This window comes from Melozone crissalis, unplaced genomic scaffold, assembly GCF_028551555.1.
Source record: "Melozone crissalis strain CALT ecotype California unplaced genomic scaffold, PUWL_Pcris_2 ptg000056l_1, whole genome shotgun sequence".
In the NCBI taxonomy this organism is placed as follows: domain Eukaryota; kingdom Metazoa; phylum Chordata; class Aves; order Passeriformes; family Passerellidae; genus Melozone; species Melozone crissalis.
In genome coordinates this window covers 9,521,102-9,549,026 of record NW_026535834.1, presented here as the reverse complement: position 1 = coordinate 9,549,026, position 27,925 = coordinate 9,521,102, and the positions used below count along the sequence as shown (strand labels likewise).

The 27,925-nt window shown below is 44.4% G+C and overlaps 1 protein-coding gene across 1 annotated transcript in view; it reads right to left on the bottom strand.

Annotated features, from left to right (window-relative positions):
• Nucleotides 1-27,011, bottom strand: part of SOS2 (SOS Ras/Rho guanine nucleotide exchange factor 2) — a 52,669-nt gene extending 25,658 nt beyond the window's left edge. The window contains exons 1-6 of the mRNA XM_054286869.1: nt 26,894-27,011; nt 12,347-12,472; nt 8,859-8,990; nt 7,367-7,531; nt 6,407-6,610; nt 4,382-4,525 (exon numbers count right to left, since the gene is read on the bottom strand). Coding sequence (XP_054142844.1) covers nt 4,382-4,525; nt 6,407-6,610; nt 7,367-7,531; nt 8,859-8,990; nt 12,347-12,472; nt 26,894-26,980 — 858 coding nt within the window. The 5' untranslated portion in view covers nt 26,981-27,011. The remainder of the gene's footprint in view (nt 1-4,381; nt 4,526-6,406; nt 6,611-7,366; nt 7,532-8,858; nt 8,991-12,346; nt 12,473-26,893) is intronic.
• Nucleotides 27,012-27,925: the final 914 nt, after the last annotated feature.

The window sequence follows — 27,925 nt, the reverse complement described above, 5'->3', positions numbered from 1 at the left end:
TCTGATTGCAGGAATCATTTCTGGTTGTAGGAATCCTACAGGAATAATGTCTGGTTGCAGGGATCGTTTCTGATTGCAGGGATCATTCCTGGCTGTACAGGGATCCCACAGAAATAATTTCTGATTGCAGGAATCCCACAGGAATCATTCCTGGTTGTACAGGAATCCTTGCAGGAATAATTTCTGATTGTAGGGATAATTTCTGCCTGTACAGGGATCCCACAGGAATAATTTCTGACTGTACAGAAACCCCTGCAGGAATAATTTCTGATTGCAGAAATCCCACAGGAATCACTTCTGGCTGCACAGGGATCCCACAGGAATCGTTTCTGGCTGTACAGGAATAATTTCTGGTTTCAGGAATCATTTCTGGTTGCAGGGATCATTTGTGGCTGCAGGAATCCCTACAGGGATCATTCCTGGCTGCACAGGGATCATTTCTGGTTGCAGGGATCATTCCTGGCTGCAGGGATAATTTCTGTTTGCAGGGATAATTTCTGGCTGCAGGGATCATTTCTGGCTGCACAGGAATCATTTCTGGTTGCAGGGATCATTCCAGGTTGCAGGAATCCCTAGAGGAATCATTCCTGGTTGCAGCAATCCCTGCAGAAATCATTTCTGGCTGCACAGGAATAATTTCTGGCTGTACAGAAATCCCTGCAGGGATCATTTCTGGCTGCACAGGAATCATTTCTGGTTGCAGGATCATTCCTGGCTGCAGGAATTCCTACAGGGATCATTCCTGGCTGCAGGAATCCCTGCAGGGATCATTCCTGGCTGCAGGATCATTCCTGGCTGCAGGGATCCCTGCAGGATCATTCCTGGTTGCAGGATCATTCCTGGCTGCAGAAATCCCTGCAGGGATCATTCCTGGCTGCAGGGATCCCTGCAGGATCATTCCTGGCTGCAGGATCATTCCTGGCTGCAGGGATCCCTGCAGGATCATTCCTGGTTGCAGGATCATTCCTGGCTGCAGGAATCCCTGCAGGGATCACTCCTGGCTGCAGGATCATTCCTGGCTGCAGGGATCCCTGCAGGATCATTCCTGGCTGCAGGAATTCCTGCAGGATCATTCCTGGCTGCAGGAATCCCTGCAGGGATCATTCCTGGCTGCAGGATCATTCCTGGCTGCAGGGATCCCTACAGGGATCATTCCTGGCTGCAGGATCATTCCTGGTAGCAGGAATCCCTGTAGGGATCATTCCTGGCTGCAGGAATCCCTGCAGGGATCATTCCTGGCTGCAGGGATCCCTGTAGGGATCATTCCTGGCTGCAGGGATCCCTGCAGGGATCATTCCTGGCTGCAGGATCATTCCTGGCTGCAGGAATCCCTGCAGGATCATTCCTGGCTGCAGGATCATTCCTGGCTGCAGGGATCCCTGCAGGATCATTCCTGGCTGCACAGGGATCATTCCTGGCTGCAGGGATCCCTGCAGGATCATTCCTGGCTGCAGGGATCCCTGCAGGATCATTCCTGGCTGCACAGGGATCATTCCTGGCTGCAGGGATCCCTGCAGGATCATTCCTGGCTGCAGGATCATTCCTGGCTGCAGGGATCCCTGCAGGATCATTCCTGGCTGCAGGAATCCCTGCAGGGATCATTCCTGGCTGCAGGATCATTCCTGGCTCCCAGCTGGGCTGTGCCAGGGCCTGTCAGGCTGATGCCAGGCCCTGCAGGGACTGATTCACTCCTGAGTCACTGCTGGCCTCAGCACATCCCTCTCTTCACCCCGGTGCTTGCCAGGCTCTGGATTTGGGAATGCCAACCCCACAAAAGCTTGTTTGAACATTGCTGAAGGCTCCAGTCCCAGTGGAATCCACAGTGCAAACCCACTGCGGAGCCAGGCCAGCAGTTCCTGACTCTGTGCTCTCTTCTGGAATTATTTTCTATTTTTACTGCATTTACAAGTGCTTTCAGTTTCTTCCACTCAGACTCCAATCAGTGTTTTTATGTTTTGGGTTTGTTTTATGAACATGAGATTAAAATGAACTGCATTAGGGATCTTCCTAAAGAGATGAATTATTTAAAAAGGGTTTTATGCTTGCAATGCTGCAAAAGTGACTGAAATATGGAATTCTGGAGTATTGAAATGGATGGCTTTTGGTTGAAGGAGGGCAGGGTTAGGTGGGATATTGGGAATTCTTCCCTGGGAGGGTGGGGAGGGGCTGGGCTGGGATTGCCAGAGCAGCTGTGGCTGCCCCTGGATCCCTGGCAGTGCCCAAGGCCAGGTTGGACACTGGGGCACCCTGGGACAGTGGGAGGTGTCCCTGCCATGGCAGGGGTGGCACTGGCTGGGATTTGAGGTCCCTTCCCACCCAAATCACTCTGGGATTCTGTGGAAGCACCACCCTGATGTCCCTGTAAGGATCCCAGTGCAGGATGTGCCCTGGATTGGGGTTTGCCCATTTCACCCCTGGCTGTGTGCCCTGCTCCCACCTTTATTCCTTTGTGGATACTTCAAACTCCTCTGATGGAAACACAAACAGCAGAAAATAAATTTACAACCTACTGACAACCCCTTGTTCCATCAGCTGCCCTGAGAAGATCCCTTCAGAAACTTTCTGCCCTATTCTCAACCATCCATCTCCCACTTCTGGGTGTTTCTGAATTTCCTCCACAACAGCAAAAAATATTTTATTTTTCCCATACACAGAACCAATGTTTTATTTCCCCCACACTTCCTTATCTCAAAACCACGACAATATTTATGTTTTGAAACCTTCCAGGGAGCTGATGCAGAAAAAAACAGACAAAGCAGGAAGACTGCAGCTTGCAAGGCTTGTTTGGTTTTAATTATCCTTCCCAAGAAGCTGAAGGACCTTTTTAATGGCAACACTAAATGAACAATGCTGGCAGGGAGATAAGCAGAGCAAATAAACACTTCACTCTGCTATCTCCCCTTAATGATTCCTTCTGCAAACACTGACACAAAGATGATCTCACCCCGGGAGATGATCACACCAACAGCTCACTTACTGAGCAGGTCTTGCCCCATACTAACTGAATTCATAAATTCAAATATATTACCTTCATAAAAAGCTTGGAAAAATAATCTGGAGTTCATTTCCCCTTCAAATTTTTCAGTGAATGAAAAATCAGATGAGATTTTCACTCATGGAAAAGGATTTGTTTCCATTAAGGCACTGGATGACTCAGAGCAGCTTTTGCAATAAAATCTGACTTTTTTCCAGGATAACACTGCACTATTTCAAATTTAAGGGTTTTTTTTAATAGTTTCAATATCATAACTGCTTTAATCCATTGATCAAACACTTCTCCTTATCATTACAAAGCAATTATGCTTCAATAACAGCTAAGATTTGGTCAACTGGACTTTCCTACATGAGTGGTTATTGAAGCAATGCCAAGAAAACTTTATCTTTATGGTCTGTTCCTAAATGAGTGGCACCTGTGCCCAAAAAGCACTATTTTCTATAGCCACAAAAATGTAACTATTCTCCAGGTGGTGCTGGGGTGTTCATGCAACATTCAGATCTTAAAAATGGAAGATATATAAAAGTAAAATTCAAAGTTAATATAAAAGTTTAATTAATATAAATAGAAAAAAAAAATATAAATAAAATTTTTAATTTTTTAAATGAACATCATAATTTTCAGATAAAACCAAAAATTTGCCATTCACTCATTTTGTTTCTTCACATTGTCAGTGGGAAAGAAAAGGTTGTGGGGGAGGAGAAGTGTTCTGAAGGTTTTGTTGTGATTATTATCACTCTTTCTTTTAGTTACTGTTAATAAAGTTTTCTTTAGACCCTTTTAAGGTTTTGAGCTTTGCCTTTCTCCCAGTCCTCCCTCCCAGCAGGAAACGGGTGCTGGGATTGGGCAGCACTGAACCCTCCACACTCCTTGGGGCACTGGCTGGGAAATCTCAAAATTGGCCAAATCTCAAACTGGTGAACCAAAACCATGGAGCCACAATATTTTCTGAAGAATCCTTAAGATTTTTTTCTCCTGAGAAGCCGAGAAACCTCAAGAACAAAATGTAAACATTGATTATCTGCTGCAGTGGAATGCAACAGGTGCATCTGTGATTGGTCTCGTGTGGTTGTTTCTAATTAATGGCCAGTCACAGTCCAGCTCAGACACTCTGTCCAAGACACAAGCTTTTGTTATCATTGTTTCTTTTTCTATTCTTAGCCAGCCTTCTGATGAAATCCTTTCTTCTATTCTCTTAGTATAGTTTTAATGTAATATATATAATAAAATAATAAATCAGCCTTCTGAAACATGGAGTCAGATCCTCATCTCTTCCCTTATCCTCAGACCCCTGTGAACACTGTCACAAACCAATACACCCAATTTGAGTGATTTAATAAAAACAAACATAAAAAACCCCCTTAACCAACCAATGAAACACCAAACCTCTGCCAGGTCCTCAAAGCAGCTGCCAGCCAGGGGGTGAGTGCTGCTTTCATCTGTCATTTCCACAGTGTCCTCAATCAGGCCCAAAAGCTTCACTGTCAGCTCGTGGATGTCTGAGATGTTGCTGAATATCACATCAATGTCCTGCAAGCACAAAACAGGGCTGAGTCCTGCCTGGGATCATTTATTTGGAGCATGTAAACATTGCAGTGGGTTTTGTCTGAACCAGGAGGTAAACGGAGAGGTGTTGAGTCTTAACTTCTTTTTTGCCAAGGTTGGGATTAAATGTGCTAGATGGAATTTTGTGTTTGGACTCAGGTGTTTATGAGTTCTTATCTCTGTCACAGTCTCACAGACCCTGAGTTCTGCAGCACTTCACTCCAACAAACCAAAAATGGAGCCTCATCTCTCTCTCTACAAGGCTTTTAAAGGATAAACTGCTCAATTAAGAAATGACACCTCAATTATTTTCACTTTTAACCCAATAACCACCACCCATGGCTGCAACGGGGACTTTTTTATCCAATTACACAAAACCACCCAAACCCATGGAGAAGAAGGTGAAGAAGAAGGAGCAGCCTCCACCCTAAAACCTCCATCTTGTTTTATGTATATTACTGTATTCTAAACCCCAAACTCTGAGTTTTCCACCCTGTGATATCACACACTTCTATCCAAACCCCCCACCCACAATCCCAGTTCTGTCATTCCATTCTGGAAGCTTCTCCACAGCCTCAGGTCAGTGCAGTGTTCTCCTGGGCGTCAGAGTCTGTCAGCACAGAAAGCCTGGAATTCTCAGCATCCAGGGTTCCAACAGAGAGGAGCCAACAGAAAGCAGGAAAAGTGAAGCTCTGTGGTGTTCCCAGCCCTCCAGGCTTCCCTGAGCACATCCAGCCCAATTTCAGAGCATCCTTCCCAGGAGCTGCTGGACAAGCACTCCTGTCCCCTCCTGCTCTCCCTGCTCCCTCTGCTCCTCCTGTCCCACAGAACACAGCAGGAAGGAGCTGATTTATTCCGGAGGTGATTTACAGGAGGAATTTACAGCAGCTCCAAGCTCAGATGCTCCAAACCACAGGTGCAGCTAAAGCAGCTCCAGGGCTGGGAATGGAGCAGGACTTGGCAGCTTCCTTCCCAAATCCTAATTGTGGATTTTCCATTCCCCACACTTAATGAGGAGCCCCTTCCCCAGTTCAGTGTCTTGGATTCCCCCTCTGAATTCCCTGCTCTGAAATTTCTCTGCCCCAACCTCCCACTGACCTCCAGGCAGTGCCCAGAGCATGGGAACCCTCTTGTGGGAACATCAAATCCTGAAATTTCCCATTCCCATTCCCAAAAGAATATTCCTCAGCTCCAAACAAGGCTCCCTTCTGCTCCCATCATCTTCACTGGAATTCCACCCCACATCAGCACAATTCCATCAGCTCCTAAGGACTTCCACACCCAGCTGGGATGGGAATGGCTCCTGCTGCCTCTTTTGAACCTGCTGGTACCACCTACAAATCCCAGCTCGGGTTCTGCTGCCCTGTCCCCTTCTCCCTGCCCACAGGAAGGGAGAATCAATCCCTCCTTACTCCTCCTGAGAACAGAATTTGCCACAAGGACAATTTCAATCAAATATTTCAATCATTTCTCAAACAGAGGTTCCCTTCACAGGTAGAGAATCCACAGCCAAGGGCTGCTTTAATTGGAATTTCTCCAGATAAGGGACAGCCTGTAAATGTCAGTTCAAGCATTCACTGCACATGCAGGTAGATGACTTAATTTATGTCTTAAGCAGAAGTGAAATTATTACCTAAATGACCAAAATAATCCAGCTACTGCTGGATCTGACAGGGAATTGTGCCCATTAAACTCCATTCCCATTAATGGCAATTCCCCCACTGGATTTCACACACAGCCAACTCTCATTATTCACTGACAGCCAATAAATCAAATTTGACTTCACCTCCCACACAGCAAATGCAAAATGGGTAAGTTCTGGCTGCTAATGGAGCAATTAGCACTGCTGATCAATGAAGGACTCACATGAGGTGTGAAGAGTCTCCTGTTGGATAGAAAAGCTTCCCGAAATACTTTGATGATCAGGTTGAGCTCCCTCAGGTACTGCCTCTCCTCTGCAATCTCATTTCTCACCAGGTCGTAGTAGTTGAGCTCCCCAGAAGAAGAGGGCTCATCCTCACACAGAGAAACCAAGCCAATCTCATCCTGATCAAACATATCCATCAAAACCTGCCAAAGAAATGCAGAAATTACACCCAGCCAGGCCTTCACACGTGGCCCCAGCTCAGCCATTTCAATGTGTTCAGAGAAATCCTTGGAGTTTTTAATACAATCCTTGCTGTGTTCACTTTCACAAGGGAGTAATATTTCAACTTTGGCAGCAGGAGGCTGCAGCACTTGCCAAAGCCATTTTCCCCCTTGGAAGTGAGCACGACCTAGAAAACAAGTTACAATTCATGCAGAATCAACTTGGAAAACAAGGAATCTTGCATAAGCCTTGGACAAAACCTCCTGCTGAAGATAAAACCGAACAAAAATGTTTCTCATTTTAATGGGCATGAAAACTAAAGGTCTTTTCTGTGTTAGGAAGGAGAGCTGCCATGACAAAGTGGCATCGGGAGGGTGTGACAGCAGGGAAATGAAGGACAACGTCAATTTCTGACCTTAAGCTTGTAAAGGCTCCTGCTGCTCCAAAATTTATGCAGGCTCAACTTAAATTTCTGCTGTGACAGATCTGCCATGAACAAGGAGAGAAGCTTTGCCTTTGACCTGAATTTTTGCTGTGACAGGTCTGGCATGAACAAGGAGAGAAGCTCTGCCTTTGACTTGAATTTTTGCTGTGACAGGTCTGCCATGAACAAGGAGAGAAGCTCTGCCTTTGAGTGAAAGCAGGTTCTCCCTCTGATCCTCCTCTGAACACACCTTCCAGATGAAATCAAATGGAACAAATCACCTCTAAATGCTGTTTGAATCCCAAGCCCTTACCTTATCAGCACACATGGATACTTTAATGTCCTGCTGGGAGATCTCAAAGTGTCGGATATTGAACACATAATTTCCAGCCAGCTTTAAAATGTCAGCTGAGATGTATTCCAAGACAGCCACGATATAGAGAGAGACATGGTAATCCACCTTGTAGCCCAGGACCTCCTGCAAAGGGAAAACAACACAAAACAAATGGAATTTATTCCAGAAATTCATCTAGAATGACAGTAAACACATTGAATTTTCTACTGAAATGGATTTTGGCTGTGGTGATAATTTACAGTAATGGAACACCCAGGGCTGAGACATCAAATGGAAATTGGAACATCTGCATGGAAGGAGATGCTTGTAAATACTTGTGTTATTTTGCAGTGTTTTTAAGAGAGGAAAAGCTACAGAACTTGAAATAATCCCTCCTCTAAAAATGACAGTCCTAAAAATAGAATTCATTTAAGGAAGGGACTCCAGTGGAATTATTCTGTATTTAAATTTCCCTCTCTGTCTGTGCTTATTGCAGGACTCTGACCCCAGTGTGGACTCTTGAAAATAGAGTAGGTTTCACTTTCAAGGAATCATGGAATGGTTTGGGTGGGAAGGGACCTTAAAGATCATCTCCAGCCCCTGCCACAGCAACTGAGCACTCAGCACTCCATAAAATAATGGAACTTTACTAATGGAAGTCTGAAGAGACAAAACCCAGGATGAATGTAGGACATTATCCCTGGGATGTGCTCCATGTCCTGCACAGCTTGCACCCTGCAGCCTTTCACCTGCCAGTGAATGCAGCTGACTCTGTGCATTTGAATAAGGCAGACTTGTTCTCATTGTGTGTTGGTGCATCCTCTAAAAATCAGATTCTGGGCCTGATTTCACACTTCTACACCAGATTTCACCAGCGGTGTTTAGGAAGATGTTATTTAATGCTGTTTCCTCTCTTGACATCCCTCCCCCTCTCATTAACCCTCAGGAATTGAGATGTTGTGTATGTGACCACAGCAAGGAGACCTGAAAAGTGCTTCAATTTCTGCCAATGCTCCAATAAAGTTTTCTCAACAGCTGGAAACACCTCTGCAGGTCTCTTGATTTTTAAACCTGAGGCAGCAGTGACATTCAGCAGTGACTGAAAGGACACTGACACATCTTGGTTGACAGTACACAAGGAACAGGATCTGCTGTTCCCTCTTCTTCTATTTTGGCTTCTGCAGCATTTTGAAACAAATAAAGGCATCAAAGCAGCCCTGCTGAAGTCGGGAAGTATTTGAGTTTTGTTTATGTTAAAAACTAACTAATCCTATTTCAAAGCAGAGTATTGGATTAACACACTGATGTATTGATGACGAATTTAAGGATTTACTTTCACTGCACACTACAATAAATTCAGCTTTATGGTGATTCTTTACTCCCTCTGCCAAGGAGAAAAACTTTTTAATTTCATACAAATTAAAGAAATACATGAAAGGTGATGCTGGGGGGCAGGGAAGGTGAGAGGTACCTTCAGTAAGGGATGGATTTTGTCCACAGGCAGCAGGAGGGGGTTCCTCCTTTTCCGTTTCTCGATGGCCGACTGAGCGTCAGCGATGGCCCACTTGTCTATGGGGTGGGGAAACGTCTTCTGAACCCGCTCCTGGAACACACACAGCTCTGAGCCCAGCCACAGCCACCAGGGAGGTTTGAACACAACAGCACAGCAAATCACCTCCCCTCCAGGACAGGCAATTACCCTCCTCCTCAGTGCTTGCAACACCTTCTCCTAATTGTTCTCTCCTTACCCAACCTGGCTCCTCTCTTTCAGCAATGCTGAACAAGCTCCCTTCCCTGAGCACCAAGAATCCTTCCAATCTCCTAAAATCCATGATCTTTTCAAGAGCAGCAGGGAGGTTTCAGTCTCCACTTCAGTGGGAGATGTTCCTGCCATGGTAGGAGTTGGATTTGGATGGTTTTTAAGATCCCTTCCAACCAAGACTATTCTGTGAGCCAGGATCCCAAAATACAAACACCATCAGGAAGTACTGAACAGTTTACAGCCTACAAAAAACCCCAAATTGATATTGTTCCTATTTCAGAAAATAGTGTAACTTGCCCTACATCAGATCAAGTTTACGGCAGGAATGAAAAACCGAAGGAAGAGCTGGAAAAAAATGGTGAAATATTTGTGTCCCTTTGACTGAATGACTTTTGCACATATCCCAAGACCTAACAGAGAAGCAGATTTTCTTAGAGGCAGCTTTAAACCTCTGCAGGGTCCATTTAATGCCCAGCTTTCTGATCAGCCCCCAGGGTGACACAGGGTGACACAGGGTGACACAGGGTGACATTCCCTGCAGGAGAGCAGCCCCCAGACGACCCTTCCTTCGGGTCCTCCCAGAAATGCAGCTAAGGTGGCATTCAGGCATTCTCCAGCTTAAAGTCATGGAGTTCCAGGCTGGTTTGGGTTGGAAGGGAGTTAAACCCCATCCAGGGACACCTCCCACTGTGCCAGGCTCTGGGAATTCCATCCCAGCCAGGAATTCCTCCCCAATATCCAACCCAACACAAACCTGCTGTGCTCCAGCACTGCTTCCCTCTGTTCCTTCAGGAACCAGTTGAGGGGCTGCTTCTACTTATAAAACATTTTTAATTGGAGATTTTTAGACCTTGATCCTGCAAATACTTAAGGACAACATCTTGGACAAACAGTTCCATTAGCTGCAGGCTGTTGTGTAAATATCTGAGGATAAACTTCAGAGATCACAGCTCTCATGGTTTCCCTTTACAGCTAAAAACAGCTGAGGAGCAGATCCAATCCCAAGAGCTCTTAAGGAACTATTAAATTTTGCTTTTAATTTAGTTGTATAATAATGTTCATGCATCAGTATTAAAAATCCCCATAAATTAATAATTAATGTTGAATAAAGGGCATCTAATAAAAATCTAAAACCCTTTGGGCAATTATTGGGCCAATACATATATACATACATATACACATATAAATAAAAATAATTATTTATAAATATATATGATTATATACATGTCATACATATATATAATATTAAAAATACATACATATATTATATTTAAAATATATAATTATATACATTTACCTATATATAAAATTTTCTTTCAATTCCATGACACGTATATATAATTTATATTGATACAGACATATAATAATTGTAACACACATATAATTTATATTCATAGATAAACGTAATTATTTTATATATATACATTTATATATATAATTTTATATATATATATACATTTACATATTACATATATATACATTTACATACATACATATATACAAATTACATATATATGTAATTATATATATATATATATATATATATATATATATATATATGCAATCATATCCACATTGAGAATCCCATACAAAGACATCATTCTGGATGAGGCTGAAAATCCTGGACCTGCAGATTGATGTAAAATTAAAGCTCTACAAAGCTCCATTGGGGCACAGCCACATGGAAGCATTTTGTCCCTCCAGACTCCATGAAACCCTCATTTTGGAATGATGACACTAAAGCTGACAGCTGCAATAATACAAGAGCCTCAGTGAGACCAGTAAAGTCCCAGGAACATCCAACTCTATTCCCTCAGCTGCACAACCCAGGCCTGACAACAGTAATCTTTCACTGAAATATTTAAATTTGTTTCTTGCATATTGATGTCAAAAAAGTGGGAAAAAATCTTAGCTTCATTGTGGATTCAACAGCAGAAAATTCTTGGAAGCATTTTGTATTTACAGGAGGAATTTACAGCAGCTCCAAGCTCAGATTCTCTAAACTACAGGTGCAGCTAAAGCAGCTCCTGGGCTGGGAATGGAGCAGGACTGGGCAGATTCCTTCCCAAATCCTAATTGTAGATTTTCCATTCCCCACACTTAATGAGGAAAAATTCCCACAATTTCCATCCTGAAGCACTGGGTAAAAAAATGATTTTCCAGTTAAATTTGCTTTTAAAATCTAAATAGAATCAGAGAATCCCAGAATAGTTTGGGTTGGAAGGGACATTAAAGCTCATCCAGTTCCAATCCCTGCCATGGGACACCCTCCACCATCCCAGGCTGCTCCAAACCCATCCAGCCTGGCCTTGGGCACTGCCAGGGATCCAGGGGCAGCCACAAAGTCATGGCAGGAAGCTCTGAGTGTCACTGTCACATTTTCTGATAAATCCCACTGCCAGGATTTCTCTCTGGGGAAGCTGAGAACCCTCAGAGAAAAATAACAACAACAATTATCTGATTGTTTCTTCTATGTTTGCTGCTTTGGAATGTGGTCTGGACATTGTTTGATTGGTTTCATGTGAATTGTTTTTACTTAATGGCCAATAGCAGCCAGCTGTGTTGGGACTCTGGAAGAGAGAGTCGGGAGTTTTCATTATCCTTCTTGTTAAGCCTTCTGGCTGTATCCTTTCCGTATTATTTAGTATAATATACTATACTGTAATATACTATACTGTAATATACTATAATATACTGTAATATACTATACTGTAATATACTGTAATATACTATAATATAGTATAGTATACTATACTGTAATATACTATAATATGCTATAATATACTATAATATACTATACTGTAATATACTGTAATATACTGTAATATACTATAATATACTATAATATAGTATACTGTAATGTAATATACTATAATATACTATACTATACTATAATGCAATATAATATACTATACTATAATATACTATACTATACTATAATATAATATAATACAATATAATATAATACAATGTAATATAATATAATATAGTATCACATAATATAATATCACATAATATAATCTCACATAATATAATAAATTAGCCTTCTAAGAACATGGAGTCAGATTCATCATTTCCTCCTTTGTCCCAGGGACCTGCAAATTGAGCCCTGTGGGCTTGCAGCCTGCACTGCCCACACCATCCCCAGCAATGTCAGCGACTGCAGAGCCCAGCCTGGTTCCTGAGCCCATTCCTACCTCCACGTCCTGCACGGTGCGTGGCTGGGCGATGCACAGCTTGTTCAGCAGCTGCAGGATCAGCTCCTCAATGTAGTACAGGGAATCCTCCTTGGCTGACAGGTTGGGGTGAACCTGCTGCTGCACCTGGCCAGAGCAATGCAGAGAATCAGTGCCACCATCACAGTGTCTGAAAAATCCTCTTTGCACGGGATTTCTTGTCCTGGGAAACTGAGAAGCCTCAGAGAAAAATGAAAACAACATTATCTCATTGCTTCTCCTGTGTTTTGCTGCTTTGGAATGAGGTTGGAGATTGTTTACCAACAGATGATTGCTCCATTGGTTTTATGTGAATTGTTTTAACTTAATGACCAATCAGGGTCAGGCTGTGTTGGGACTCTGGAAGGAGTCAGGAGTTTTCATTATCATTCTTTGTAGCCTTCTGTCTGTATCCTTTCTCTATTCTTTAGTAATATAATATAATATAATATAATATAATATAATATAATATGTAATATAGTACAATATACCATATATAATTTCATATATAATATCATATCTCATATAATTTATCATATCATAGTAACTTAGCCCTCTAAGAACACTGAGTCAGATTCACCATTTCCTCCTCTGTCCTGGGGACCCAGCAAATATCACAAATTAGATTTTTTTCATGGAAAGTTTGGCCTAAAAATGAATCCCAGCAAAAGCAGGATAGGTCTGGATTGCAGTGCTGCAAATTCACACATTTTTCATTTCTCACAAGTTTTCCTCTGGAGTTAGGGTGGTAATTGCTATTCCTGCCAAGCTGGCAGCTCTGTGGAATCCCAGACTCTGTGTTTGCCATGATGGTGGGAGGAGTGTCAAGGCAAGGCAATTTCTGCCAGCACTGGAGTGAAACCTTCCCTGTGGGCACCTGTGAGTTACTCATGGCCTGGGTGAGTAACTGCTCTGACGTTACCAACCCTAAAAATGTGATGAACAAATGAGTGATGGAGTCACTGCCTGCAGCAGCAGCTCACCCTGCCTGAGGGGGACTGAGCAGAGAGCAGCCCAGACCCAGCAGGGAAGGGCAAGGCAAAGCTGCTTCCCTCCTCTCTGCTTTTATCTCACCTCATGGGGATTAATCCCAGCTTCGGTTCCCCAGGCTAAACTAGACCAGAACACCCGAACCAGGCAACCTCAGCATGTGCCCATAGAGGAAGGGCCACAATCAACTCATCCTGGGTCAGCAGGGCTCTTGTGCTACTAAAAATCCCCCCAGACAAACCATCCCACCTTAAAAAGCAAAATAAAGCACTCAGGGATTGGTCTCCATGCTCAGTTTTCCCTGGCAGCCTCTGAGTCAGCAAAGTGCTCACCAGATCTCAAACTGATCCAAAAGATTTGTGAGGAAGACAATCCAGGGAAATCCCCTCCTCTCCCCATACAAATCCCATGTAAATCACCTCCAAAAACTCACGTGGCACACTCACATTGGTATTCACAGGACAAGTGGGGTAGCAAGACAGAAACATCTCTGGGTTGAATTCTGGTGCTCTGAAATAAAGGCACAGCCCCTTCCAAAGCCCAGGGAGCAGCTCCCAAAAACTGGGGGGCTCTGAGGGCTTCCTCCAAATCAAGGAGAATCCCAGGATGGTCTGGGTTTGAAAGGACCTTCAGCATCATCCTGTTCTTCTCTGGCCATGGCAGGGACACCTCCCACCATCCCAGGCTGCTCCCAGCCCTGTCCAACCTGGCCCTGGGCACTGCCAGGGATCCAGGGGCAGCCACAGCTGCTCTGGCAATTCTATTCCAGTGCTCCCCAGCCAAGAATTCCCAATTCCCCATCTAACCCTGCCCTCTGCAACCTTGGATCCAGCTGCCCAGTTATTAAGTTATTTTTTCTTGTTATAAAGTTATTTTATAGCCCTGTAAACCCAATTTTGCCTTCTGTGCCTCAAACACGAATCTCTGCTTTACACAACTGATTCCCAGCTGCCACAAAATCCTGAAAGAAAGAAAAAAATCCTCAAGAAAACCAAACCGACTCCTTGAAAGCTCCTCCTTGAGACAGCAGGTTTCCAACAATAGCCAGGGCATTTTGTGCTCTTCCCGAACATGAGAGTTTAATTCCCACAACAATGGCAAAGCAGGAAGCGCTGGCTCAGGCCCTGCCACGTGTCCCAGAGCAGCGCTGCAGCAGGAGCAGGGCCCAGCAGGGAAACCCAAGGGAATTCTGTCCCACAGGGAGCCCTCAATGGTGCTGCACAGAACTGACACGAACAGCAACAGGAGAGGAGGAGGATCAGGAGAAGATGGGAGCTCCCATTCCCTGACCAGAGCTGTTCTCCTCCCTCCAGTCACTCATTTCAGACTTCACTGCACAGAAATGGTTTTATTTGTACCTGAGTGCAGTTCCCAGGTGTGACCAGCTCATGGCACAAACTTCCACCAGCAGCACATCCCCTGAACCTCCCTGGGAGCACATGGGTGTGCATGAGGCTGAGGAGCAGCAGAGGAGCACAGAGCCCTCCCTAAGCAGTGCCAGGGAATCTCAGCTTCACTTTAGGAACACAAATCATGGAATCCTGGATTAGGAGGGACCTTTAACACCATCCTATTCCACCCCTGCCATGGCAGGGACACCTCCCACTGTCCCAGGGTGCCCCAATGCCCAGCCTGGCCTTGGGCACTGCCAGGGATCCAGGGGCAGCCACAGCTGCTCTGGCAATTCCAGCCCAGCCAGGAATTCCCAATTCCCAATCTCCCACCCATCCCTGCCCTCTGGCACTGGGAGCCATTCCCTGGCTCCTGTCCCTCCATCCCTTGTCCCCAGTCCTTCTCCAGCTCTCCTGGAGCCCCTTCAGGCCCTGCCAGGGGCACTCAGGTCCCCCTGAATCCTTCCCTTCTCCAGGGGAACATTCCCAGTTATCCTGTTTCCATAGCAGAGGTGCATTTTTGAATAATTTTGGCTCCTGGGTGGCAACTCCTGCCCAGAATTCCTGGAATTGCCTCATCCTTGGATCCAAATCCCTTCTTTCCGGCTCTCCCAGTGCCCATCCTCCCTGGTTTTCAGCTCTATCCTGTAGAACAGCTCCTTGATCCTGTGGGTTTAATTAAACCCCAGCCCTTTTTCCCCCTAAAATGTGAGGATTTGATCAATTCCTGAACCTGGATGGCACCAACAGCAACTTCTTCTGTCCCTTCAGGCCCTGCCAGGGGTCTGAGCTCTCCCTGGAGCCTTCTCCTCTCCAGGATGAACATCCCCAGCTCTCCCAGCCTTCCCTCATTTCTGCTCCATCCCCCAAATCACCTCTGTGGCCCTCTCTAAGTCCTGGAGTCAATTTTCATTCAAAGGCAGCAAAACCAACAGCAAAGCCCAACATCTCCTGGTTCAGACAACTCTCCCCAGGGTATTTGGAAGCTCAGCTGCCTCTTGAAATGAATCTGCAGCATCCTGAAAGCTCCCAGAGGTGCTTCTGCACTCCCTGCCTTCCAGAGAAGTCATTTTGACATAAATGCTGAGAAAAAAAAACCAATTTCATTTCAAGACAGTGTTTCTTAGAGCAATACAAAAATGCTGCAATAAAAGCTGGGCACCAGCTGATCCAATGAGATGCCACTGGATCAAGGAGAGAACATTTATTCTTCAGAGAACTCCCCAAATCCCGACTGAGAACATTTATTCTTCAGAGAACTCCCCAAATCCTGACTGAGAACATTTATTCTTCAGAGAACTCCCCAAATCCCGACTGAGAACATTTATTCTTTAAAGAACTCCCCAAACCCTGACTGAGAACATTTATTCTTCAGAGAACTCCCCAAACCCTGACTGAGAGGACTGGGAAAGCAAGGAGAGGCTGATCAACCCTCAGAGCATGGAAAAAATCAGGTTAGAATTTGAAGAAATAACTAATTTTTAGTGTCATTTACAAAGGTTTAGTCCAAGTTGTTCCAATAAGAAGAAATTAAACAAGGCTGGCATTTAAGCTTGGCCTTAAGGCCTTTTTGGGGGACATAATTTTATTTTACACTGAAATTCCTAAACTGCTCTTTCTCTTGCTCCTCAGCTTTTCCCCATTCTCCCACCCTTCTATGAACATTTGATGAAAATCCTCAAAAGCTTCTCCTCAAAATTCCTTCTCAGTGAGATATGATTAATCCTCAGAGCAAGGAGTCTGTTCAGAAAGGATGAGGATAAAACTTTTCATGGACATAAATGATATTAAAACTAGAAACAACCTGATCTTATTTATTTATTTAATTTTTTAACCAAAATAATGGGTTAATTTTGAATTCAGGATTGAATTCAGGATTTGAATTCACAGGAATTCTGGATCTCAGACTTCAGGAAATGCAGAAGTTCAGAGTAGAAGATAAATTATCAAAGGGTTTCATTTGAAATGAGAAAAAAATGAGGGAAAAAATAGAGAAAAACAGAGATTGGCAAGGAAGTTCTTTTTAGCCTTTTCTGAGACAAACCAACAGCTTGGCTACAACACCTAAATATATTTTTACTTAATAGATTATTTTGATAGTGAAAGCACATCCAGAAAGCTCCAGCTGTTCCACAGAGAGCACTTGAGCAAAACAAGAGATTTTTCATTTAAAAACCCCCAAGAACAGAAAATTCCCAAATCCATGATGTGCACATTGAGTCTGCAGCAGCACATTCCACCACAAAACCATGGATTCATCTTCCTGAAATATTTGCTAAAAATATCCCAGTTTGCTACTCATACTCAAAACTACATTTTCAGAAAATGGAATTCCAGAGTTACCTGAGATTTCAGAACAGGAAGTTTCTAAATAATTTTTTTTTTAAATTTTTTTTTATTAGTGTTTTAATTCCTTCTTATCTTGTCTCTTCTAAAGATAACTCTGACCACAAGAAAATGGAATTCCAGTATTATCTGAGATTTCAGAACAAGAATTTTCTCATTTAATTTTTTTTAATTTTAATTTTTTTTTAAAATCAGTGTTTTAATTTTCTTCTTCTTATATTTTCTCTCCTAAAGATAACCCTGACCACAAGAAACACAAAACATCTGCTCCAAAGGCATTTTAATCCTTTATCTGGATGATGCTCCAGAGGAAGAAGGGAACCAAATGGAGCAACTTAAAATCTCCATTATTCATTGAAAGGGGACAGCACTGATATTCCCAATTTTCAAGCATTATTCTTTAGAAAGAGCCACAAAGATTTAAATACTTGAAGAGAAATCCCCAATAAAAATGCACTGTACACTTTTTAAAAATAAAAACACTGATTTCTTATTTTATTTCCAGCACAGCAATTTCTGGCTGGCCTGTCTTTCTTAAATCAGACTAAAACATGCTGAGAGAGGAACAGCATGAAGCAGTCCCTTAATAAAAGAATTTTTATCTACATACAGCATTTGGCTTTTTTACTGAAGCATGGTTAGCAAAATAAAATTATCCCTCAACTCACTGCACAGGGATATTAAAAATTATCTTACTCCACCACTTTGGTGGAAATGTGATTTTTTTCCCCATCTTTAGCTATTTAAATAATCTCCTACAGTATATTGAAGTTGAGGGGAGGGTGAATTAAAGTAGGAATGATGGGTGGTACAGACAGGATCTGGCTCTGAAACAGCATCAAAGGCTGTCTTAAAATCTCCTGGGAAAGCTGCTTGGTGCCTACAGAAAATAAAACATTTAAAATGACACAAATACACACAAATTCTTCTTTCTCTCATTAATTGTTGTTTTCTTTTGTACAGAGTCAAGGAGAAGCTAAAATGGGGGTTTGTTTACATGTCCACAAACTATATATATATTTATATATATGTATATACACACATTTTAATCTTCAAACCTGGTGGAAAGTGAAGAGTTTGGATTTGATCCATCCACAAAATGCTTTGTTGAAATGGAGATAAAGCCTGAGGGAGCCCAGCACGGCCTCTGGCAGGGACAGGGGAGGGAAACACCTCCAGGTGGCTGTGCCCTCATCTGAATGAACACCTGGGGGATTTCTGAAGGGGTTTGGAGTGAGTTGGAGATGGAACCTCTGAGATTTTACATTTTGTGATTTATTTTCTTATCCTGTACAGGAAGGGTGAGTTGGGCTCACACCTTCACTGCAGGGCTCAGAAGGTCACAAACCCTCAGTTACAAGACTTTTGAAGGATTTATTGATAATAAACCACCACCACCAAGGATATTTATGTTTTTCACCCAATCCTTAAACATTTCATCTTACGGACCCATGCTGCAGTGTGAGCTTTCTTAGCCACTCCTGTTATGGCACACAAACCCACAGTGCTGCACTCTAAACTCCTGTTTATCTCTGGAACTGCTTTTATTTCTACATCTTAAGCTCTAAAACTCTAAACTTTGCTTTACTTAGCTGAATGTGTCTCTGTTTTAAATGATAAATCCACATTGTCACTTCCAGCACCTCAATTTGGGAGCCTTTCCCAAGGCCTCAGCCCAAACCCTGGGTTTAATTCTGGTCTTTGCTCACAGGCCCAAAGCTCTGAGAGCTCCCTGCATTTCAGGTTCCAGCAGACCCCGACACTCCCAGCTCTCCCAGAGCTCCTCACAGGGAGCTGAGAGCAGCTCTGGGCTCCGAATTCAGCCCTCAGGGGCTCCCTGGCCCCATTTTCACACCCACCCTTGCCAGGAGCGGGGTTCAGTGGGGCACACTGCATTATTCCAGCCTGCAGCCTGAATCCCAGCGTGGTTTGGGGTGGAAAGGAGCTCAAATCCCATCTCATCCCAGCCCTGCCATGGAGGGACACCTGACACATCCCAGGCTGCTCCAAAAACCATCCCTTGGACACTGCAGGGATCCAGGGGCAGCCCCAGCTGCTCCGGGCACCTGTGCCAGGGAACAATTCCAATAATCTGGAGACACTGAAGGCCCTCAGAGTGATTTCCCCAAGCCCCATGGGGTCACTGAGGTGACATTAAAAGTTAGGAGAGCGGGGCTGTGTGTCACAGACACATTTTGTGAAAAATCCTTTCCTTAGGATTTTTTCTCCTGAGAAGCTGCGAGGCCTCAGGAATCAAATGTTAACAAACAACAAAATATTTATTTGCTGCTGTGGAATGCAACAGGTGAGTCTGTGATTGGTCTCTGTGGTTGTTTTTAATTAATGGCCAATCACAGTCAGCAGGATCAGACTCTTGGTCAGTCACAAGATTTTATTATCATTCCTTCCCTTCCTTTCAAGCCTTCTGATGAAATCCTTTTTCCTATTCTAGTAACTTTATTCTATTCTATTATTACTATTTCTTCTATTAAAACTATTTAGTATAGTTTTAATTTATCATATACTTTTAATATAATATATATCATAAAATAATAAATCAGCCTTTTGAAACATGGAGTCAGATCCTCATCTCTTCCTGGGACCCCTGTGAGCACAGTCACAGCCCTGGGTGCAGGAAAATCAGGTTTTTTGCACATGAGTAACCTCAGGAAGCACTGATGGGAAAGGCTGGCACAGAGGCAATCAGTGAGGTCATTAGAAAAGCAAATCCCAGACTGCACAGCTCCTCTGGAGCTGATTAGATAAGGGTGCACTGTGCAAGGACAGAGCTGGAACCAGGAGAGCAGGGGGAGGTGGGCAGGGGACACTGCAGGAGGTGAGAGAGGAGAAGGTGGGAACAGCACCCAGCATTGGGATTATTGGGGTTGGGGCCCAAAGCACCTCAGGGAGGTGAATCCCAGCAGCCAAGGGCTCTGGGGGTTTTTAACTCCTGTGCTGCTCCCCAAGCCAAGGCAAACACCAATTCCCATGGGAACAGCACAGGTGGGAAATGTTCCCTCTGCTGGAGCTGCCAAATGAAATCCCAGTGAGCACCTGGGAGCTGAAATCCACCTTCAGCTCACAACGCTCCGCTGCTGTTTGCCAGCCACAGGTTCCTGTGTCAGGAACTTTGCTACAATGAAAAAAAGCATGAAAATAATAAGATTTAAATAAAAGGAGCAGCCCCCTTTGGTTGCAGGCTGATGCATCCATAAATCCCAGACTGGTTTGGGTTGGAAGGGATCTTTAAACCCATCACATTCCAGATCCCTGCCATGGGCAGGGACACCTCCCACTAGCCCAGGTCACTCAAATTCATTTTGGAGCAACTGCAGTCTGCAAAGGTCCAGGCTTCTGAGCTCAAATAAATGCATTTATGAGAAGCTAAATGACCTGAGAGATTTCAAACCTAAATGTAACTATTTCTTTTAACAAAAGATTTCAAACCCAAATGTAACTATTTCTTTTAACAAAACATTTCAAACCTAAATGTAACTATTCCTTTTAACAAAAGATTTCAAACCCAAATGTAACTATTTCTTTTAACAAAACATTTCAAACCTAAATGTAACTATTCCTTTTAACAAAAGATTTCAAACCTAAATGTAACTATTTCTTTTAACAAGCAACTTTCCTGTTGGAATTGTAATGCATTAAACAATAACACATGCTAATGATATTAAAATGCTTTAAATAATAATGAATTGTAATGAGGCTAAAATACATTAAATAATTCCCAAGGGGAGCCTGGTCCTGCCATGGAAACATGCCTGGAATAAAGCTGGACACCATGCACCTCCTGACCTCAACCCCAACCTCACACATCACAACAGAGACACTCCCACATGTTTAAAAATACAGAAGCACTGAACTAATGTAAACTCAAAAAAAGTCCTCAAAATGCTCCTTTATATCTGTCTATGCAACACTTGCTAAGAATAAACCCTTTAGTCATGCTCTAGAAATCTGATGAGTGGTCCAGAGCAATGGTGGAATTGTTTTGGAAAATGCAAATAGTGCCCAGAGCCAGGATTACCCCAACATGTGGTGCCTGTGGGGTTTGACTGCGTGTGGAGCAGGGAGAAAACCCAAAAGGAGAATCCCTGGGAGATGCTCCTGAAATTTGTTCAGAAAAATCAAAGAGCAAAGCAGCTGAACACACAGCTCTTGTCGACAGAAATACATTTTGAATTGGCCAGTGGACACAAATCCTAATTTGCTTTGGGTTGGATTTAAACCCACCCAGTGCCACCCCTGCCATGGCAGGGACACTTCCACTGTCCCAGGGTGTCCCAGTGTCCAGCCTGGCCTCGGGCACTGCCAGGGATCCAGGAATTCCCAATTCCCAGTGTCCCACCCCTCCCTGCCCTCTGGCACTGGGAGCCATTCCCTGGCTCCTGTCCCTCCAGCCCTTGTGAAATGTAAGCTCAGGACACACAGGAATATTGTACGGTGAATAAACCCGTATCTATAAATTCCTCACACTCCTCACTGTTTTCAAATTTACACTCTAATTCTCTGGAGTTTTTTCTGGCCTTTCTTGGTTTTTTTTCTGTTTTTTTTCCTGGCCTTATAAATCTGTTCCAAGGGAATCCTTTTACAGCTGTGCCTCATGTTTGGGCAGATGCTGGTTGGTGTTTAGGGGCTGCTTTAGGTCAGATTCCAGAGAGAACAGGTAAATAAAATAAAAGGAACAGAAATTTATTCCAGGTACCAATGGAAGGTTTTTGGTACAAGTGAATTTTTCAACTACAATTCCCAAAATCCTTTTATGCAACTCAGATCCAGGATGTTAAAATGGGACCTCCAATGGGCTGGAGGGAGTGACACACTCAGCTGGGAGGGAGTGACACACTCAGCTGGGAGGGAGTGACACACTCAGCTGCTGCCTCTGGAATTCCCACAGGACTGGAATCCCATTCAATAATTCCCACAGGACAGGGATCCCAGTATCAACCTGCAAAATAGCTCACACAGAACTAGAATGCCATTCAATAATTCCTACAGAACTGAAATCCCAGTATCAACCTGCAACATAATTAATAAAGGATTGGAATCCAATTCAATAATTCATACAGAATTGAAATCCCAGTATCAACCTGCAAAATAATTCACACAGAACTAGAATCCCATTCAATAATTACCACAGGACAGGGATCCCGGTATCAACCTGAAAAATAATTCACACAGGACTGGAATCCAATTCAATAATTCATACAGAACTGAAATCCCAGTATCAACCTGCAAAATAATTCCCACAGGACTGGGATCCCAGTATCAACCTGCAAAATAGCTCACACAGGACTGGAATCCCTTCAGTAATTCCCACAGGATTGAAATCTCAGTCTGAACCTGCAAAATAATTCACACAGGACTGAAATCCCTTCAATAATTCCTACAGGACAGGGATCCCAGTATCAACATGAAAAATAATTCACACAGGACTGAAATCCCAGTCTCAAACTGTAAAATAAATCATACAGGACTGGGATCCCAGTATCAACCTGCAAAAAAATTCATTCAGGATTAGAATTCCAGTCAATAATTCATACAGGAGTGAAATCCCAGCAACAACCTGTAAAATAATTCACACAGAACTGGAATCCCATTTAGTAATTCATACAGGACTGAAATCCCAGTCTCAAACTGTAAAATAATTCCTACAGGACTGGGATCCCAGTATCAACCTGTAAAATAATTCCCATACAACTGGAATACCATTTAATAATTCACACAGGATTGAAATCCCAGTATAAACTGCAAAATAATTCATACAGGACTGAAATCCCAGTATTAACCTGCAAAATAACTCACATAGGACTGGAATCCCATTCAATAATTCATACAGGACTGAAATCCCAGTCTCAACCTTTAAAATAATTCCCACAGGACTGGAATCCAATTCAATAATTCACAGAGGTCTGAAATCCCAGTATCAACCTGTAAAATAACCCACACAGGACTGGAATCCCATTCAATAATTCATACAGGACTGAAATCCCAGTCTCAACCTCTAAAATAACTAATGCAGGACTGGAATCCCAGTATCAACCTACAAAATAATTCACACAGAACTAGAATCCCTTTTAATAATTCACACAGGACTGAAATCCCAATATCAACCTCTAAAATAATTAATGCAGGACTGGAATCCCATTCAATAATTCACAGAGGACTGAAATCCCAGTCTCAACCTCAAAAATAATTCCCACAGGACTGGAATCCCAGTATCACCTGTAAAATAACTCATACAGGACTGGAATCCCATTCAATAACTCATAAAGGACTGGAATCCCAGTCTCAATCTGCAAAATAATTAATACAGGATTGGAATCTCATTCAGTAATTCCTACAGGACTGAAATCCCAGCACCAACCTCTAAAATAATTAATGCAGGACTGGAATCCCAGTATCAGCCTGCAAAATAATTCCCACAGGGCTGGAAGTCTATTTAGTGATTTTTACAGGACTGCAATCCCAGTCTCCACCTGTAAAATAATTCACATCTGGGAAGTTCCATCTGGAATTCAGCAAGAAGCAGCTGTGGCACTGGATCTAAAGGAAAGGTGATCCCAAACCCAAAACTCAGCTTTAGAAAAGGGTTTCACCCTTTGACATCTCCCCCAGCAAAGGCCAAAGAAAGCAAAGCCAACCCAAACACCAAAAAAACAAACAAAAACCAAAACCAAAATCAAACCAAAAAACCCCAAACCAAAGCCAGCTGCCAGGTTAAAACCTTTATCAGGATCTGTTTGGGGTGATTCACCTGCTCCAAACAGCAGCTCAAGTCACCAAACCTCAGTGATCACATCAAAATAATGTTTTCTTCTGATTCATTCACTCTGAAAGGATTTTATATCAAATTTTATATCACTCCCTGCTGCATTTCCAGCACAGCAGAAAATACAGAAATAAAGTGGTTTGGAGCAAGGATGTGCTTGTCCATCTCAAAGCAGGAACAGAGGCAAACACATGAAACTGCTGCTAATTTTCCAACTTACAGGACCCACAGGTGCCAGTGCTAAGGAATGTGGGCATAAAAATATATAAAAACCTGGTTTAAAGATGTTTCACCATTTAGCTTTGGGATTTTCCTAAAAAGGTAAAATTTGGCACTCTCTACTCATCTTAAAGAGTATAAATGCATATAAAATATTGTTCAAAAGACAGATTCTCATTTGTTTTCATGTATTAAAGTAAGAACTGATGTGTTTGACCATTTTTAAGTGTCCACTGCATAGAATTAAAGCAAAGCAAGAGTTTGAAAGTGGTTTGATACAAAGAAGTTACCTTAAACTTGCTGAGTGCATAACAAAGAGATTGGAGCTCTTCAAAGCATGTTCTGGACTTAAAATCCAAGCAATAAATAAATATTCTTTATTGTTAGTGAACTGCATGGGCTCCTTATTCAGCTCCACATCTTTGGGCATTTCAGAATTAAATCTTTTTCCCACTTTAACATGCACAAAGAGAACCAGAATTTACCTTCTTTTTGTGCTTTCTGTTTCTCTTCTTCAAGAAGTGATCATTTAAAGGAAAATAATGGGAATTTTTTCAGGAATGGGAAATAATGCACAGTATATTAAAAACACAAGTTAGGAGTTAAAGACTCCTTTATTCCAGGTGTTTAACTAAAAAAATACTAAAGTTTATTTAAAGTTTTCATCTCAAAGCAACCTGCTTGGAGAAATCCCATCTCAGCTGGCCAGCAAGTGGATTTTTAACTATCTGTAAAAAAGGCAGTGATGATGTTTAATGAATTGGGAAACTAACAGAAAATTTGAGGATTTCACACTCTGGATTCAGTGCCACATTCCCCAGCTCCCCTGGAATGATGGAATAGTTATTTTGGATAATTTCTGCCCATTTTAAGATCTGCAGTGCTTGTTCTTATTAAAGAGTCATCTTTTAAAAGTGCTAACTAACACTGATGTGCTTCCCCAGCAGGCTGACAACGATACAGTTTTGGGTTGACTCACTGATCCAGTGTGTTCACAGCAGAAATTCACATTACAGCCAGATTGCCTCATGCTGCAGGGTGGGTCCTGCACACAAGGAACTTTCCCAGGGAGCAAAAACCCGGCTGAAAGCAAACACACATTTTTACAGGCACTCACTGGCATCACAACCCCGTTCCCTCTGCTTGTTTCACCAAAATTGCTGCTTTTTTCACCAGAACCAAATGCACAAATAGAACTGGTAAAGCAGCACGGACCCAACAACTTTTGCTGCATTTGTGCTTAAGGATGATGAAAGCGCCTCTCAGTTTTAAGGGAACATTTTTGCAGCTGTGGCTCACGTTTGGGCAGGTGCTGGCTGGGGTTAAGGGGCTGCTGCAGGTCAGGCTCCAGAGAGATGAGCAAAAGAGCAGCCTGGCATTCTCTCAGGCACTGGAAAGCAGCTTCCATCAGGAGATTTTGGGGTGAAGAGCACAAAATCCAGGATTCTTCAGACAGGCAATCAGTGGTTTCTATGCCAGCCACAAGACTACTTAGACAGGCACCCAATACAAATGCAAATCTTTTATTCTATTGAAAAAAATAACACAGAACCATTATCCAACAGCATCACCACATCTGTTCTGGGGGAAAAAGAGACAAACAACTCACCATTGCCTAAAGTGTTTGTGTGGCAGCACCAAATCAGCAGATAATGATGGTCAGAATTATGGAATAACCCTCAACTTTTGGAAATCACAGCAGGGCACTGCTCCCTCCAGCCTCATTTAACACTTTTTTACAATACTGGGGGTAAAAGGGGAGAGGGCTGGAGATTCCCTGCTGTGCAAACACATCCCAAAATCCCAGATTCACCTCCTGTGTGGTTCCCACTCTCAGTGTGCAGTGGTGGACGTGCCACAGGGCGGCTGCTCCTGCAGCACAGGTGGCCCTGTCACAGGTGTCACCCGAGGGGCAGAGACAGCGCGGGGAGGGAACCTGGGAAGGGTCAGGGGAAACACCTGGGAGGGGATGGAGGGATAAAGGAAGGAAAGAATAAAGGGGTGAAGGAAGGGGTGAAGGAGAGATGAAGGGGTGAAGGGATAAAGGAAGGGGAGAGGAAAGGGGTGAAGGAGGGGATGAAGAAGAGATGAAGGAAGAGGAGATGAAGGGATGAAGGAAGGGATAAAGAAAGGGGTGAATGAGGGGATGAAGGAAAGCAGGAAAGAAGGGGTGAAGGAGGGGGTGAAGGATGGGACGAAGGAAGGGGTTAAGGAAGGGATGAAGGAAAGCATGAAGGAAGAGCTGAAGGAGGGGATGAAGGAAATCATGAAGGAAGGGATGAAGGAAAGCATGAAGGAGGAGGTGAAGGACGGGATGAAGGAAGGGGTTAAGGAAAGGATAAAGGAAAGCATGAAGGAAGGGTTGAAGGAAGGGATGAGGGATGCCATTCCCCTGCACATCAGCAACGCTATCAGGGTGCCCAGAGCAGCTGTGGCCGCCCCTGGATCCCTGGCAGTGCCCAAGGCCAGGCTGGACAGGGCTTGGTGTCAGTGCAAGGTGTCCCTGGCCAATTCAGGCAGTAGGAACGAAATGAGATTTAAGACCCCCTCCAAGCCAAGCCAAGCCAAGCGGGACACCAGCCCCTGGAAGCGAGAGCCCCAATGAAAGCGCAGAGCGAACTCCAGCGAGCGCAGGTGCCCGAGCAGCCGCAGCCGCCGCTCCCTCAGCCCGCAGCATCCCCGGCCCGGAGCGGCCCCGGCGGCGCTGAGGGAGCCGCGGGGGGCTCGGGGCGCTGCCCCGGGGCAGGGCGGGGCCGCGGGGCCGGCTCGGAGCAGGTGCCGCCGCTCGGCGCCGGGACTGACCTTGCGCAGGGCGGGCACGAAGAGGCCGCGCCATTTCGGGCCGTTTTCCTCGCCCAGGAACTCGTAGGGCTGCGGCGGCGGCTGCATGGCGGCCGCTCCGCATCGGGGCCGGCCGGGCCGCCGCGGTGTCGCTGCTCACCCGCCCGGCCGCGCCGCCATGGCTCGGCGGGGCCGCTCGGGGCTCGGCGGGGCCGCTCGGGGAGCGGGGAGGCGCCGGGCGGGGGTCGGGACGGGCCGGGCCGGGCCCCGCTCGCTGCGGCCCCGCTGCCGCCGCCGCCCGCGGCCGCCGCCCTGCGCGCCTGCGCCGCCCGCCCCGCGCGCCCCCTGCGGGCCGCGCCCGGAACTGCGGGCACCGAGCGGGGACTGCCCGGCCTGAGGAGAGCCCGGAACGGGGACAGCTCCGAAACTGGGGGATAATTCCTGAACTAGGGGTAATTCCTGAACCGGGGTATAGCTCCTGAACCGGGGGAAGAGCTCCCGAACTGGGGGACAGTTCCTGAACTAGGGGATAATTCCTGAACTGAAGGAGAGCTCCCGAACCGAGCGAGAGCTCCGCACTGGGGTGTAATTCCTTACTGAGGAGAGAGTTCCTCAACTGGGGGATAATTCCTCAACTGAGGGAGAGCTCCTTAAATGGGGGAAATAATTCCTGAACCGGGGGAGAGCTCCTGAGCTGGGGGATAATTCCTTCACTAGGGGAGACTTCTTTACCTAGGGGATGTTTCCTTACTGAGGGAATGTTTCCTTATGGAGGAGATGTTTCCTTATTTAAAGGCTATTTCCTTACCGAGGGGATGTTTCCTTACCTAAGGGATGTTTTCTTACCTGGAGGATATTTCCCTACCTAGAGGACATTTCCCTGCCCAAATGATATTTCCCTGTCTAGAGGATATTTCCCTTCCTAAAGGAGATTTCCCTCCCCAAAGGAGATTTTTGCGTACCCAGCCGATGTTTCCCTACCTAGAGGATATTTCCCTCCCAGATGATATTTCCTTACCTAGGGAATATTTCCTTGCCAAAAGGAGATTTACC